The sequence below is a fragment of the Rana temporaria genome, chromosome 2 (assembly GCF_905171775.1).
Source record: "Rana temporaria chromosome 2, aRanTem1.1, whole genome shotgun sequence".
Classification (NCBI taxonomy): Eukaryota; Metazoa; Chordata; class Amphibia; order Anura; family Ranidae; genus Rana; species Rana temporaria.
Window position 1 is genome coordinate 441,274,665 of NC_053490.1, and position 17,781 is coordinate 441,292,445.

Sequence of the window (17,781 nt, forward strand, 5' to 3'; positions counted from 1 at the left end):
TCATTTTCTGCCCTTCCCCCCATAAAGCTCTAAATCAGACCGTGTCAAGGAAGACATCAGTAAATTTTAACTTTTTATGTTTCTGGTCGCACTACTTAGCAAATATACCAATTTTGCGAGAATATTATAAACTGGATTTGAAATGTGGACTGTATTTATATGTACTGCCTAGCTGTGTGGTATGTTGACTTGTTAGACTGGGTGTCTGCCTTGTTTTGTTTTTTGGTGTCAATTAAGAATAATAAAAAAAACCTCACAATGCATTTTTACTAAATGCTGTGGACTGTCTACTTTCCAGCGTTTTTGTACTATCCTGGCATTTTAGAGCTTCAAGAAATGAGATAGACAGTAAACAACGGCTGAAAATGTAGGCCTTTTGAAAATATGCTACGTTTTACAACAAAAGCTAAGAAAAAAGTTTTTTTTTTCAAAAATGTAAAAAAAAAATTCAAAATGAGAAAGATAGATTTAGATAGTGCTCTGACACCTGAAGCATTAGTAGATAATAATTCAGGTTATTAGAAGTATGCATACCCAGGCGGATGCTAATTATCTTTTTAAAGATACTCTGAAGGTGCAGGAATTGAACCTGATCTCAGGTCTGAAGGCACAGGAATTGGAGATGATCTGAATCTTAACTTGCAGGAATTGGATCTGATCTGAGGACTGAAGGTGCAGGAACTGGGTCTGATCTGGGGATTAAAATTTCAGGAATTATAGAAGATCTGAGGTCTGGAGGAGTATGTATTGAGTCTGATCTGAGGTCTGGGGTGCATGTATTGCATCTGATCTGAGGTCTGGAGGTGCAAGAATTGATACTGAGGTCTCAGGATGCTATTTTTCACCGACGTGCCATTTGCTAAATGCTTGTAAATTAACACTTGTGGAAAAAGTTGCTGACCTCTGAGGTATATGATCAAGCTGAGATGTGTGTTGAAGCCACAATCAATAGTTAAATCACTTAATGTATTCAACTTCCACTTTCAAAGTTCCTTCCAAAATCAACTTGCAGCTGACGTTCTCTTTTAAATTAGTTACTTTTTATATCAAAGAAAAATAAAAAAAACCTTAACCATTGTTGATCAGAAAAAATTGTATATAACCGGTAACTTCAATTTAATGGAAGATTGCCCGTTGTTATTATATATTGTAACATAATAGATATATCATAGAGACCATCTAAAAATTATAGCCATTCTTGTACATTATTAGTTTTCTAAGAAAAGGAATCTCAGTAGAACATTTGACTCCTTGACCCCTCCAGTACATTTATCTGTGTCCAGCAAAGAAAATGTAATAACGATATTAGCCTCCAGGTAACAAACAGTAATGTACTTTGTTGCAAATATTGAGTGAGACATCAATGATGGCACTGTCTAATAGGCTCTTATCACTCAGCAGAGCTTGACAGCTCTCCCCCAGGCCCTGTCACTCTCTTAGTAATTTAAACTTTGCAAGGTGCTAAAGGAGTTTCTGGTAGTGGACTCTTCAGTATAGCAGGGAATGAGTAGAATGTTAAAGATAACTCATCATTTATTAAGACATCTAGGGAGATAGTTAAATATGGAACTGACTTGCCTCGCATTAAAAATGATGTGAATGAAGACAGATGTTTTATGAATTATGTCTGTTCTAGGCACAGACCCAGAAGAAACTATTCTAAATGCTTTCAAGATTTTTGATCCTGATGCAAAAGGCCATATAAAAGCAGATTAGTAAGTATATCATTTTTATAACATTATTTTAATAAATTAATAGTAACCAATCAATTTTTATGCATTAAGGGTTATTTTCAATGTGCATCTATGTACAGTTTTAGGTTAAAGGTAGCATATCAATATTGGCTGTTTGGGTAGTTATGTATTCATCTCAGGATTTAGGAAATATTAAAAGGGAATGCACTTTTGCAAAAATACATTTATAATGAAGAAACTCATTCCACTTCATGAAACTCATTGAAACTCATTCCACCTTGTGAATATTGTGAATATTGCCCATTTGCTGTTTTTTTGCTTGTCCCTGGGAAGAGAGAACACAACTGCGTGGGAGCTCCTGACACAATATAAATACAATTTAGCCTTCTATAACTCTAATTTAGCAATCAGATCTCACATCTTTAGGCCTTGTACAAATGGGAGGCAGGGTGGGCAGTTAAAACAGGTGGTTAAACCATGATTTTTCCAAACAAGTCCCCCCCCCCCAACCACCCACTTAAATGTAAACATACAGCCATCCAGGGCTGTATACACTGTCACTTTTCCTTGCCTAGGTAAGGTGTCATTTTGTCTTCAAAGGCTTAAGCCTCGTACACACGACCGAGGAACTCGACGGGCGAAACACATAGTTTTCCTCGTTGAGTTCCTTGTTAGGCTGTCGAGGAACTCGACAAGGCAAGTTTCTCCATTCCCGTCGAGGAAAGAGAGAACTTGCTCTCTTTTTGGCTCGTCGAGTTTCTCGACAGTTTCTTTGGCGAAAATGTACCCACGACCGGTTTCCTCGGCAAAAAATATCTCCCAGCAAGTTTCTTGCTGGTTTTTGCAGAGAAACTCGGTCGTGTGTACGAGGCCTTAGGCTACCCAAAACTGAATACCAAGGTTCTTGTAGATGCTGAAAAGTTGAGTCAGTTAACACTATCTTATTCTACTGGTGAGATGTTTGCACTTGGGTTTTTGGATTTGTACACCTTCTATGGCCATTATGGCGGGTTTCTCACTCTCCCTGGGGAATGTTTCAATAATTTTATATTATGGAGAATGCAACAGAAGGTTTCAAAAGATCGTGAGATCCTACTATTGAAAAAAGCCAGGGAATGAGAAAAAGTATTAGCTACTGAGATACCATGCCTAAAACAAATTATATTTTTTTAATCTAAGTAGTCTAAGATTGATCTTCAAAGAGCACTTCATGGGTGCGATGCTTTCACAAGTGTCCCATCCACCAGGCAAAACTATTAGAAACATAGAAAACTGTAGGTCACACGTCATCATTGCTATCTAAAAAAAAACACTTTTCTAGTTAAGTTTAGCATGTATGCATTATGATGTAAAAGGTCTAGATGCTTTTGCCACTTTTAATTGTATGTATGCAGTTAAAATGTATGTATGTAATCATGTTTTTTATTTTAACTTTACTTTGCACCTCCACTATTGTGTAGCTACTTTCTGAAATGCAAACTACAAAAAAACATGTAAAGACATTTTCTTTTCAGTACTGAAATATAATAGTCTTAAAGACCTGAGTCAGCGATCTTTATAACTTTGGGCCCTAAGTATTGCATTATTGATTTATACAGTACAGACCAAAAGTTTGGACACACCTTCTCATTCAAAGAGTTTTCTTTATTTCCATGACTATGAAAATTGTAGATTCACACTGAAGGCTTCAAAACTATGAATGAACACATGTGGAATTATACCTAACAAAAAAGTGTGAAACAACTGAAAATATATTTCTTATTCTAGGTTCTTCAAAGTAGCCACCTTTTGCAGCAGACACATCTCTAGAACTGTTAAGAGGAGACTATGTGAATCAGGCCTCCATGGTAGAATATCTGCTAGGAAACCACTGCTAAAGAAAGGCAACAAGCAGAAGAGACTTGTTTGGTCTAAAGAACACAAGGAATGGACATTAGACCAGTGGAAATCTGTGCTTTGGTCTGATGAGTCCAAACTTGAGATCTTTGGTTCCAACCCCCGTGTCTTTGTGCGACGCAGAAAAGGTGAACGGATGCCTGATTCCCACCGTGAAGCATGGAGCAGGGGGTGTGATGGTGTGGGGGTGATTTGCTGGTGACACTGTTGGGGATTTATTCAAAATTGAAGGCATACTGAACCAGCATGGCTACCACAGCATCTTGCAGCGGCATGCTATTCCATCCGGTTTGCGTTTAGTTGGACCATCATTTATTTTTCAACAGGACTATGACCCCAAACACACCTCCAGGCTGTGTAAGGGCTATTTGACCAAGAAGGAGAGTGATGGAGTGCTGCGCCAGGAGACTACCTCTTGAAGCTCATCAAGAGAATACCAAGAGTGTGCAAAGCAGTAATCAAAGCAAAAGGTGGCTACTTTGAAGAACCTAGAATATGAAATATATTTTCAGTTGTTTCACACTTTTTTGTTATGTATAATTCCACATGTGTTAATTCATAGTTTTAATGCCTTCAGTGTGAATCTACAATTTTTATAGTCATGAAAATAAAGAAAACTCTTTGAATGAGAAGGTGTGTCCAAACTTTTGGTCTGTACTGTATATCTGATGTATATATACTATAACAACAGATCTAATTTTTGTATTCATTTATGTAACAGCATCAGGGAAATGCTAACAACTCAAGCGGACAGATTCAGCCAAGAAGAGGTATGAATGCTTATTTATCTTGTAATTTGCAAAAAATTAACCATGGTTAAACCAGTATAGACTTATTTGTTTTATGGTGCAAGACACATGGGTTGCATTGCTTTCATCTAGGTAGGTCTAATTAGCAAATAAGAACTCCTGCTACCCAGGTTTGTTCACAATATCCATGAGAAATGTCACGGGTAAAATGTAAGCTGATTTGATTTATTTGTCCATTCTAAAGCCAGATGTTGCACTATTGAAGGCAGTTAAATAATAGAGTAGGTCCCTGAAGGAACTGCCCACTGCTCGTCACCACCAGAAAAATCCCTTCTGACTTATGCTTTCTTTGCTGTTCAAGCTTGTTGCAATTGTACTCACTTACAGTATAAGCAAAAGAACATTTTTTGCAAGAGATTTTCCCACTTTTGCAGGAAAACTTTTCAATCAATCCTGCATACAAAGTCGTCCCCAAGTCCACTGCTCTATAGGGTCCAGGTATCATTGTTACAGCTAGCAAAAGTCAGGTTGTACATGGATAACCAAACAGTTAAAAAAATACAAAGTCAGCCTGGTTATATATGATATATCTAAACAACCCCACACTATGGGCCAGATCCACGTACAGCGGGCGCAACTTAATTTTTGGGATTTAAGTTACACCGCCGCAAAATCTCTACCTAAGTGCCCGATCCACAAAGCACTTACCTAGACATTTTCGGCTGTGTAACTTAAATCTGTCCGGCAAGGCGTGCCCAATCTAATGGGGCGAGTCCCATTTAAATTAGGCGCGCTCCCGCGCCGGACGTACTGCGCTTGCTCCCGACGCGATTTTTCCGACGTGCTTTGCGCGAAGTTACGTTACGCCGAGTTTTGTGAATCGCGCCGGGTAAAAAAAGTTGCGTCGGGAAAAAAAAGAGATGCAGCGGGGAAATTTTTTTTTTTAAAAAAAATTGGACAGCGTCGCGGGAAAGAAGGGTCTACTTTTACAAGGTGTACTAACTTTACACTTTGTAAAAGCAGCCCTAATTTTGCGACGGCAAACTAATACTTACGGAGAAAAAACGAAGCGTAAAAGCTTTGTGGATCTCCGTAAGTGCTAATTTGCATACCCGACGCTGGATTTAGACGAGAAATGCCCCCAGCGGCGGCTGCGGTACTGCATCCTAAGATCCGACAGTGTAAGTCCCTTACACATGTCAGATCTTCTGCCTATCTATGAGAAACTGTTTCTGTGGATCAGTTCCATAGATAGAAACAGGGATACAGCGGCGTATCAGTAGATACGCCGGCGTATCCCTTTTGTGGATCAGGCCCTATATTTCTCTTAGCCCACCCACTCATCTATTTAACTTAAGCTAATGTTGAACATTAGGAACCCTCAAAAAGATGATCATTTGAGCAATCTGAGGGGTAGATCTGAAATGAGGGGAAGCTCTGCTGATTTTGTCATCCAATCATGTGCAAGCTAAAATGCAGGGTTTTTTTCCTTGCATGTCCCCCTCGGATCTACAGCGATTGCACTTCCAAGTGCACTTTCTTTTTTTTTTTTTTTCTTTTTTTTTTATATAGAAGTAGAATCTTCTACATGCCTTCAGCAGCAACACAAGTATATTATTCCCTACAATCTTAGGATTGAGAGCTGGGACACAGTGTGATAAAGTGACTTGTCCAAGGTCACAAGGAGCCGACGCTAGAATAACATCCAACGCCTTTCAGGAAGTCTCCCATGGCTACACTGGCCTTCAGAGTACTTAACCTGCGAGTGGTGGCCCCTTCACTGGTGAAAGGCAGACATGGGGATTAGAACCCACGTCGTTCAGGAAGTCTCCCATGGTTTCTTTGACCGTCAAGAGTACTTAACCTCTAGGCTATGCCTGCTTCACCCCAAGTGCACTTTCAGTGCAATTTCAAGTTTTTGTTTGCACCCCCATTGTGTCTCTATTACAATCACCTGTCACCATTTACTGCTTCAGCACCATTATTGGCATCACCAGTACCACTAGCTTTAGTTTTTGTGATTGCATCCTCTGTGGATCCAGTCCAATGCCACAACTCTGCAAATAATTTAATTGACATTTTTCTAAATTTTAATGAATTCATTTAAAAAAACACTTGACTTTCATCATCTGATCATGTGCAAGCAAAAAAAAAATAATAATATTTTATATTTTCACCACATCCCACAAATGTTCACATTTACTAAACTAAGGGATATTTTCTTGTAAAGAAAAACATTCCCTTGCAAATTGAACTGTCTATTTGTAAATCAACTCCATAGTGTCTACTGACTGTAATATGCTCCAAAAATATCAGATTTAGCACCTTCGAGGCCCAAGGAATTATTTTAAAAACAAGACTAGCTTTCGCATCACATTTCGCTGAATTTTCTAGTGTTTGATGATCATTATAATTCTGAGGATTTTTTCTTTTTTTTGCTCTCTCAGCAAGATGGTAAAATCAGATTTTTTGGTTATTAAGGCTGGTGCCAGACAAATATCCCTTTGAACAAAGCAACACAAACAATTCTTGCCAACGTCACATGTGTGTACCACATTGCCACATGTTGCACAAGAGAAAATGCTGAAATCATGAAAAAAAGATATTACTGGGATTTTATTGAGATCTGATGTAACCTTATATTGTGTTCCTGTCATAGATCAGCCAGATGTTCCATGCCTTCCCCCCAGATGTTGCTGGGAACTTGGATTACAAGAATCTATGTTATGTTATCACCCATGGTGAAGAGAAGGACCAGGAGTAAGATGACACAATTAAAGACAGAGCTTCTACAACGGGAACAACATTTCAACATGTTGCCTAATTTACTGTGATGATCAAAGTGCCTAAATTGTTTTTAACTGTCTCAGTAATAAAAACAACTATTCACTGCCAGTGTTTGCATTGTCATTGCGTGTTTGTTCAGAGTTTAACATGTTCTAACTGGTGTATTCGGAAGTTGACAGGTTTAAGGCACAAAAATTGTTCACACCAATAGAATTTACACAGTCAGAGGCATCTCCTTTAGAGCATAAAATAGACAAAACTCAAAAAAATTATTTAGGGACAGTGCCATCTGCAGTTTATAACTTTACAATATTAAGGGGTTACAAATACCAAGTAACCACTTAAGGACTGCCTCACGCCGATATATGTCGGCAGAGCGGCACGGCTGGGCATAAGCATGTACAGGTACATTGCCCCTTAAGAGCCCAGCTGTGGGTCGCGTGCGTGCTGCGATCCGGTCCTGAGCTCCATGACCATGCCCGCGGGACCCGATCGCCGCCGGTGTCCCGCGATCGGGTCACAGAGCTGAAGAACGGGGAGAGGTAAGTGTAAATAAACCTTTCCCCCGTTCATCCTAGTGTGAGTGTCACTGATTGTCTGTTCCCTGTCATAGGGAAAGAGGATCAGTAACGTCACACACCCAGCCACGCCCCCAAACAGTAGTAATCACTCCCTAGGAAACACTTAACCCCTTCAGCGCCCCCTACAAGCCCTGTCATCCTCCGGCTCAGCGGGGATCAATGGAGCGATCCCCGCTGAGCAAGCGGAGGTTCACGGGGCGGATCATCACTGATGCGCCCAGTGTTAAAGGGCCCTAAAGCTTCAACTATTTTCTAGTAAATACAGAGCATTAAGTAGAAGATATATCTCATACTTCTGAATACCGATGAAGTTGATATGGTTGATGTATGACACCAGAATCTGTTAAATATTATACTGTACTTTAGTTTAGCTGGTGTTTAACTGAATTTGCCCTATATGTGTGTATATGAACATGGCAGGGACATTAGACTGCAACCTATTTTAGGGGAATGGAGTGACATGAATTGTTGGTTGCACAGTACGTCCTCTGTTAGTGCCTTATTAATGAATTCATTTTCGTTATCATATGCTGTAAAATTAAGCCTCAAGTGAAATGGTTCATATTATCATCTCTTTACTACACTGAGATACAAGGAAATCTGTGCCAATCTTTTCTGAAAATATTAAATCTGATGTGAGAAAAATTCTGGATTATTTGTTTACTTTCTGAGAAGCCACATTTTTCTCATATCGTTCAGAACATATCAGGGGGCCAGAAAGCTGGTCCCAGAGGTGACATTAGTCAGCACGCACCACTGGCATGATTTGTGAATGCCTTACTTACAAATTATGGCTGAACAGGACAGAAAGTGCTGTCACAGCAAGGAAAAAAGACACAAATGTAAGGCTGCGTACACACGGCCGAGAAACTCGACAGGCAAAACACATAGTTTTGCTCGTCGAGTTCCTTGTGAAGCCGCCGAGGATCTCGGCGAGCCAAATTTTCCCATTGTCGTCAAGGAAATAGAGAACATGTTCTCTTTTTGGCTCGACGAGATCCTCGTCGGTTTCCTCGTCGAAAAGTGTACACACGACCGGTTTCCTCTGCAAAAAAAAAAACCCAGCAAGCTTCTTGCTGGTTTTTGCCAAGAAACTCGGCCGTGTGTACGAGGCCTAAAGCAAAAAAAGAGAAGAAAGTTCAAAGGGGAGGCCCAGTATTTGAAAGAGAAGTTTGAACTTGAAATAAAGATTTATACTCACCTAGGTGGATTTTGTATTGATCCAATTCTGCATCTGTCCCTGCTGGCTCTGTAGTGAGTGATTAAATTCAACTGATCACTCAGTTATCCCCCTCTGCTCTGAGCAGAGAGCTGGGACCATCAGTCACTGGCTCTCTGCTCTCGGCTCTCTGCTCTCTCCTCTAGCGGTCACTGGAGCACTGAGCTATGGAGGGGTCAGGAGAGGCTGGCTCAGGCTCTCGCGAATCACCGAAAGGCTGAGCCAGGTGCTGATCCAGGGTTCTAGGTAGATCCTGATGAAATGGTCAGGATCTTTTCAGAGCCTGGACCAACTGAGTAATATCATCCGACAGCAGACTTTAGCAGAACAAACTGCACTCCTGTGACCTATGAGAGAAATATAGCTAAACAAGTTTTGGCTAAACTTCTTCTTTAACCCCCCTGGCGGTGTTCCCGAGTCTGACTCGGGGTGAGATTTTTTGGCTACGATCGGTAACCCAGAGTCAGACTCGGGCTCGCCTCGCTGAATCCACAGGCTTGGTTTACTTACCTTGTCCCTGGATCCAGCGATGCCACCGCGCTGTGTGAGCGAGCAGGACCTCGCTCGATTCACACAGTGTCCTCCTGTGCTGCCGATCTCCGTTCCGTGCAACGTTACGACGCACGGGAGCGGAGAACAGCGCCAAATTAAAAAAGGTAAACAAACACAATACATACAATATACTGTAATCGTATAGATTACAGTACTGTATGTAAAAAAATACACACACCCCTTGTCCCTAGTGGTCTGCCCAGTGCCCTACATGTACTTTTATATAATAATAACTGTTCTTTCTGCCTGCAAACTGTAGATTGTCCATAGCAACCAAAAGTGTCCCTTTATGTCAAAAATGGTTTTAGAGCAGCTAGAAAACAGCGATAATAAATTATAATCACTTGCAGAATTGTGCGATAGCGATTTGTGGGGAAATTCGTCATAAAAAAATAAAAGTAATGACAGCGACAATTCTGCAACTGAGCAAATTTCAGCGATTTTGAGTTGATTACATTATTGAATAATTTGTATTATAATTATATTATTATTTGTTATAATTATTTATAATTATTTATTATATTATAATTTATAAGTTTGTTTTTAAAAAAAATTCATACCCGGGATGTCTACTAGACTCTTATTTGGTCAGATTTAAGTGAGTTATTCCTAAGAATTACAGGCCTACAGTACAAATCACCAAATTTCCTTGCAAAATAATGGTACCGCTTTCAGCACCTTTTTTCTGAAAGAATCATACCGCCAGGGAAGTTAATACTAAAGCATCAATATAGTGGTAAATAGTTGCACATTTGATCTGTGCATCACATTATGACATGATTTAGAATTGTGCTTTGACTTTCTATTCAACAGAAACTAAATTTACACTGAAAGTGAGCAGTATTTTCAGTTAGCACATATTTTCAACTAATATTGCAGTGTCTACATTAAAACTGCAATTCATGTTTCATTTATGTCCTTTTCACACATAAATGTGCATTAAAATGCATAAAAATGCTTGAAACTGGATGTACATTTCCTTCCATTGATGTGCGTTGACACTCATTTTTATGCATGTTAACTTGCTATGCAATTTGCAGTTTTTTTCCTCTGACATCACACCTTTTTTCCTATTTGTGGGTTGAGGGAAGGAGCGAGAAAGAGAAAAATGGAGACATTGGTAAATAAGATAGTTACCATAACAGTCACTTATCTATTTCATAAACCCTGCCATTGAGACATCTCTGTAACAAGCTTTTCACTGCACACTCTCTATTTCACCTCTAAGGTGGCTGTCAGCCTGCCAATGCCATATGGGCAGTGCCTTAATATGCATGCATATGTATTTACATGCATTGTGTTACGTTAAAATGCATAGATGTAGCAATTTAACACAACATGACATGCGTTGCGGTATGAATAGGACACATAGAACACAATTGTTTTCTGTATGTGGTAAAATGCAGGTCACTGCAATATGCGTGAACAGGGCTTAACAGTTCAAATGCAGACATGGGAGCTGTTTTATCTTTCAAAAGGTTCATTCTGCCTATCCAGTCCTAAAATGCACAGTTTTAGGAGGCAGCAGAGTCAAGATGGTGACCTAAATTCTCTCTATTGAAGTTAAGCAGTACAGCACGGTCACCTTGGACAATGATGAGTCTTTCTTCTGCTACTCTGCTCTATCTCCCTGTCAGAATGTTACTTGGCAGCCACTGGGGGTTATTTACTAAAGGCAAATCTACTTTGCACTACAAGTGCAAACTACAACTTGAAATTGCAGTGAAAGTGCACTTGGAAGTGCAGTCGCTGTAGATCCGAGGGGGACATGCAAGGAAAATAAAAAACAGCATTTTAGCTTGCATTTTAGCTTGCACATGATTGGATGATAAAATCAGCGGAGCTTCCCCTCATTTCAGATCTACTCATCAGATTTACAGTGACAGCAATTCCAAGTGCAATTTCAAGTGCACTTTGCACTTGTAGTGCAAAAGTGGATTTGCCTTTAGTAAATAACCCACCATATGCCTTAAAGAACACCTGATTGGCTCCTCGCGTTGCCCCACTATTTCTTGGTCTGGGTGCCGCTGTATAGGGAATAGTAATAAGCTCATACCAAGTCAAATTCATGTATCTGTTTAAAAAAATAAAAATAAAAATTATTTTAATGAATACATATCTGTGTTATTTGCTGTTTTATTTCTGTATCTGCCCGATGTCCAGCTTTAAATATATCTTGATATGGCTTTTACATTTTTACATGCTTCCACTTAAGTTTTTTTAATTGTGTTAAATGCTTTGTAGATTAAGCATGAAGGGGAACACTGTGTTTTCATGCAATCACTCTGTCTTGATTAAATAAGTGTTGAGCAGTGGCGGAATTATCAGGGTCGCCAACAGTTGCCCCCGCAACTGGGCCCTGTCATTCAGCCGCTGTGGGGGGCCCCAGGACGGCCAAATAGTGCTTGGGTTTGGACAGACTCAGGGGGCGGGACGGCCACGTGGTGACGTTTCGGGGAGGAGGAGGATGCCAACACACCAATCCTGCAGTTCGTCTGCAGAGTCACACTCCGGATGGACGGGACATCTCCCCTCAGCTCTCCATCAGCTGGAGCCCGCCCCCCTGCCAAGCAAATGTGTTCATTGCCGGAGCCATTTTGTTTGCCCATATACACAGCGTGTAGTTGGTCTTCAACAAAATGGCGCCCAAAACCCACCACTATGGGACAAATGTTATTTGTGAACGAGACAAACTACACTGAACGGACGGGTGCTATGAAGAGGGGGAGTGGGAGAGCTGGGAGGAGAAGAGAAGAGGATCAAAGATCAAAGTCAAGGTCTGTCTGAGCCTGTCCTGCACCCGAGCAATGGAGGAGGTGAGGTCAGTTTGACAGCCCCAGCCAGTTCACACAGAGTCTATGGGGGGGGGTCACTGTGGTCACCAGAGTCCCCCTTCACATCATACCCTTTACATCAAAGTCTGAAATATTACCCCCAGTTCAAGGGAGAACTATGTGGACCTTGATGTAAAGGGGTACTCCGATGTCAAGGGGAATGCTGTGGACCATGATGCAAAAGGGAACGTTGTTGACTCTGATCTAACGGGACGGGCCACCTTACATCAGAGTTTCCCTTTACACTTGAGTTCGCAACATTCTCCTTTACATCAGAGCTCCTCTTTACATCAGGGCCTGCAGAGTTCTACCTTACACTGTAATGGGAAACCCTGCAGACTTGGTGTAAAGGGGAACTGTGATGTAAAGGGGAATGCTGGGGACCATGGTCATCAGAGCCCTGCTAGTGCTTACATCTACATCTGCAGGCTACAGCAGTGCCCTTTACATCATGGTCCGCAGCATTCCCCTTTACATCAGAGTTCCCCTTTACATCAGGATCCACAGAGCTCTCATCTTCATCAGGGTACACTGTAAGGGGGAACCCTGCAGACTCTGATGGAAGGGAGAACTTTGTGGACTGTGATGTAAAGGGGAATTATGGAATCTGATGTAAAGGGGAACTCTGCAGACCCTGATCTAAAGGGGAACTCTGACATAAAGGGGAATGCTACAGACCCTGATGTAAGGGAGAGCTCTGATGTAAATGGGAACGCTGCGGACTGTGATGTAAGGGTGTCGGGGGGGGGGGCTTTTATGGTTTCTTGCACCGGGGCCCTGAAGTTTCTAGTTACACCTCTGGTGTTGAGATAAAATATCAAGACACACAAGCATTGCTTGCAAAGGGTCAAGCAACTCATAGGGTCAGATTTACTAAAGGGATTTGCTTGTATGCTATTGGATTGATAAGTCAGCGAACCAGGCTGAAAAACAATCATATTGTCATAGTATTTACAAGGCTTGATAATGCTTGTTGTAATCATGAATGCACATAGTTACACTGCCTTATGTATTGTCAAGAGTATGGGGTAGTGGTTTCTTGGATCTGCTTCTTTGTTTTGCCCATGTGCCTTGTCATACCTTAAAGGGTTAGTAAAGGAATTTTTTTTTCCTTTAAAATAACAAACATTAAAAAAAAAAAAATAACAAACATGTTATACTTACCTCCACTGTGCAGTTTGTTTTGCACAGAGTGGCCCTGATCCACGTCTTCTGGGGTCCCTCGGCGGCTGTCTCTGGTCCTCCCCGCAAGTACTGACCACAGTCATGCGAGAGAACTCGCATGGTGGTGAGTAATTGCGGGCGCGCTCCTGTGATACAGCGAGCAGACATAGCCGTTCACTGTATCACTCAGCCCCGCCCCTCGGCGCGCCGCGTCACTGGATGTGATTGACAGCAGCGCCAGCCAATGGCTGCGCTGCTCTCAATCCATCCGCTCTAGCCAATCAGCTCTCAATCCATCAGCTCTAATGGAACTTCTGTTTAATCCACTCTTTGCCCCCTGACATGCCACATTTGGCATGTAATTTTTTTTTGGGGGGGGGGGCTTCAGGAGGAGTGAAACATCCTGTCCCACTTCCTCCTTCCGTCCAGGGACTGCTTAGGCGATATGTCATATCGCCTTTTGGAGGCCCCTCCCTGTAGGCGATCGCCTGGGACACGTGACAGGTCCCAGGCGATCGCATGACCAATCACAGGGGCAGCGCCGCTTGTGCATGCGCAGTGAGTGCCTGGCCAGGAAGCCAAAAGCTGTCACGGCTGGGTGCCCACACTAACACTTGAGTGGGCAAATGCTCACATACAATGGTGTCTGGCACTTTAGAGAGGTGTTCTCTTCACGGATGAATCCCAGTTTTCACTGTACAGGACAGATGGCAGACAGCATGTATGGCGTTGTGTGGGTGAGAAGTGTGCTGATGTCAATGTTGTGGATCAAGTGGCCCATGGTGGCGGTGGGGTTATGGTATGGGCAGGCGTATGCTATGGACAACCAACACAGGTGCATTTTATTGATGGGATTTTGAATGCACAGAGATACAGTGACAAGATCCTGAGGCCCATTGCTGTGCCATTCATCCACGACCATCACCTCATGTTGCAGCATGATAATGCATGGCCCCATGTTACAAGGTTCTGTACACAATTCCCGGAAGCTGAAAACATCCCAGTTCTTGCATGGCCAGCATACATGTCACCCATTGAACATTTTTGGGATGCTCTGGATCGGCGTATACGACAGCGTGTTCCAGTTCCTGATAATATCCAGCAACTTCGCACAGCCATTGAAGAGGAATGGACCAACATTCCACCGGCCACAATCAACAACCTCATCAACTATATGCGAAGGAGATGTGCTGCACTGCATGAGGCTAATGGTGGTCTCACCAGATAATGAATGGTTTTCGGGCCCCCGATACCTAATACAGTAATACTGCATATTTTAGAGTGGACTTTTAGTGTGGCCAGCCTAAGGCACACCTTTACAATAATCATACTGTCTAATCAGCATGTTTGTGAACAATATTTGAGAGAAATAGGCCTTTTGTGTACATAGAAAAAGTCATAGATCTTTTAGGTTCAGCTCATAATAAATAGGGGCAAACACAAACGTGTTGCGTTTATAATTTTGCTAAGTGTATATTGCTTTTAATTGATGGAAAGCTAAAATGAGTAAACATGGTGTCACATTATCATTTGTTTTTATAGGGTAGAATCTTAAAGCGGAGCTCCACAACAACAGCTGACAAGGCTTAGCTGGATAATCAGTCAGTGTCAGTTCAGTGAGGGAGTAGGACGCTTCCCGACGAGTCTGCTCTCTCCAGGGACCAGACAGATAGCCAGCTAGACACCGCAGACAGGCAGGCAGGCTCCTACAATCTTTGCTGCATGAATCAACTTGCAGCCCATAGGACCGGCTCCTTCCTTCCCTTCGTGGGCCCCTCTCTTCAGGTAAGACCCTGTCTTTCAGGGCCATCTTTCCACCCCCAGGAATCGCTAGTGACCGTCCTTTTCAGGACAGCCACTCCAGCGATCCAAATTGCGGCTGTTTACCTTCTCTTAGAGCCGCATGCACCCCAATCAGTCACCCATAATCACCCCGGCCACCCGCCGCGCATAGCAGCGTTTTTTTCTGGCGATCTGCGGCTCTTTCCCGCATCCGCGCCAGACCAGGCCTTATTCGCGGCCGCCGCAATTAGGAAAGACCGCGGCTTCAGCCGCGGCCTAGCGGCGCGCCGCAAAAAGGAGCACTGACAGCCTGGAAATTTTCCTGGAATTGTCAGGGATCATCCCCCTATCCCTGGAGGATCCCATCCTCCCCTGGATTAACAACCAGCTCATACCCACCAAGCCAAACAGCCCCCAAACCTGAGGCCTGTGGCCCGGTCGGCGGGCATCTTGGTACTCCTCAGCTACAGTGACACCCTTCTTCCCCCCCCCCCCCCATTCCAAACAGTACTTGATCCAGGGTTTCGTCCGATCGCCTTTCAGGGATCAGGAAGGAATTTCTTTCCCTGCGGCAGCACATTGGCTTAGCATTGCCAGGGTTTTTTTGCCTTCCTCTGGACCAAGGCCAAGCGAGAGGATTCAGCGAATCTTCCCTCTATTGCAACTACCCCCCCCCCGGGTGACTGGCAACAATGGTTAAACTGCGATACTCTGCAGAAACGATTTGGGGTCTGAGACAATTCGCAACAGTATTACCAGCCGTCACCAAAAAGGCCTTAAAAATAGACCAACTTTTGAGATTCGATCAACGATCGACCATCAAAAATTTCAACCATTTAACCCAGCTCAAGCACACATCATGTGCTTTGATCAACACAAGATCGGCAGTAAAACACTGATCAGAAATCCACGATTTCTTACTACAAAACGATCTAGACTGCCTCTTTATCACAGAAAGCTGGCTTTCAGACGACTGCAACACCATTCTTGGAGAATTGGTGCCAGAAAATTATCGAATTATAACGGAAAACAGAATAGGGCAAAGAGGAGGAGGCCTGGCGGTGATCCACAAGTTTCATATTACAATCACTAAGCCAGTCCTTCAAAATCCTCTTCCATTTATGGAAACCCTTACTCTTCAACTTCAAACTTCCCCCCAGGAGACTGTTCACATTCTCCTCTGCTATAGGCCACCTGGGCCAAAATCGCAGCTTCTACCATCTTTAACGGAGTTCATATCCACTTATACCCTTAACAGCAAACACCTTTTGCTGCTCGGGGACTTCAATCTGTGGGCCAACTCCTCACAGGATCCCATTGCGGATGCCTGCATCGATCACCTGGAAGGATTAGGACTACAGCAACTTATATGCGGACCCACGCATGCTTCAGGTCACACACTTGACCTAATTTTCAGACAAAATCTGAAAATAAACATTTTGGGAAATGAACCTTTGCCATGGACAGACCACCATGCAATTAGTTTCATAATTTCCAAAATTCCACCAGTTATAAAAGCACCCAAGCCGGTGACAATACACTGGGCTAGATCTCAGAAGAAGCTCCATTCGGAACTCTTCAAATCTACCTTGGGAAACCGAATCGAAACTATTCATTCTCAGTTAACAGCCTCAGATACACTGGATGCCATAAATGCAGCTCTGCTACAATCAGCCGACTTAGTAGCACCGAAACGCAAAGTCCGCATCCGGAAAAAAAAGTCCGGCTGGTTCAACAACCAGCTGTCCCTACTGAAGCAAGAGCGCAGAAGAGCGGAAGCCGCCTGGAAAAGAAGCCCTTCAGAAGATCACCTCATCATCTACAAAGCAATAACAACACAATATCATAAAGAAATCTTCAAAGCCAAGAAACATCATTTTTCTATGACGATTAACAGCGCCATGAACCGCCCCCGAGAACTCTTCAAGATGGTCACCCAGACCATGAATCCGGGATGTCTTGAAGTCCCCAATTCAGACACCCAAGAGTTCTGTAATGAACTATCGGATTTCTTCATCGACAAAATCGAAAGAATCCGGGTAAGTATTCTGCAAAATAGTACCCCCCTCAGCCCCCTCTTCAATCAACTACAAAACACCAACAGAAACCTTCTACAATCAACTAAGTTCACTCTGGAACCCATCTCCATCGATACCACCAAAAATATCATTGGTGCGTTGCGGAACAGCACAGCACCCAATGACATCATTCCCACCAAGCTGCTGAAGGAATGCGCCGACATTCTGGCGCCTCCCATCACACAGCTTATAAATCAGTCATTTAAGGAAGGCATAGTGCCATCCCTGCTGAAAGAGGGCACAATCCAGCCCATCTTGAAAAAACCTAACTTGGATCCCAAGGACCCAACTCACCGCCGCCCCATAACAGGCCTAAATATTCTCTCCAAGATAATGGAGAAAATAGTGGTACAACAGCTGCAACAGCATCTGGATACCCACAATCTACTCGATCCATTTCAATCAGGTTTCCGTCCCGGACACGGGACAGAAACGGCCTTACTCA

General features: G+C 42.7%; 1 protein-coding gene across 1 annotated transcript in view; it reads left to right on the forward strand.

Moving 5' to 3' along the window:
- MYL10 (myosin light chain 10) overlaps positions 1-7,234 on the forward strand; it is an 82,793-nt gene extending 75,559 nt beyond the window's left edge. The window contains exons 5-7 of the mRNA XM_040338417.1: positions 1,637-1,715; positions 4,312-4,360; positions 6,999-7,234. Coding sequence (XP_040194351.1) covers positions 1,637-1,715; positions 4,312-4,360; positions 6,999-7,103 — 233 coding nt within the window. The 3' untranslated portion in view covers positions 7,104-7,234. The remainder of the gene's footprint in view (positions 1-1,636; positions 1,716-4,311; positions 4,361-6,998) is intronic.
- Positions 7,235-17,781: the final 10,547 nt, after the last annotated feature.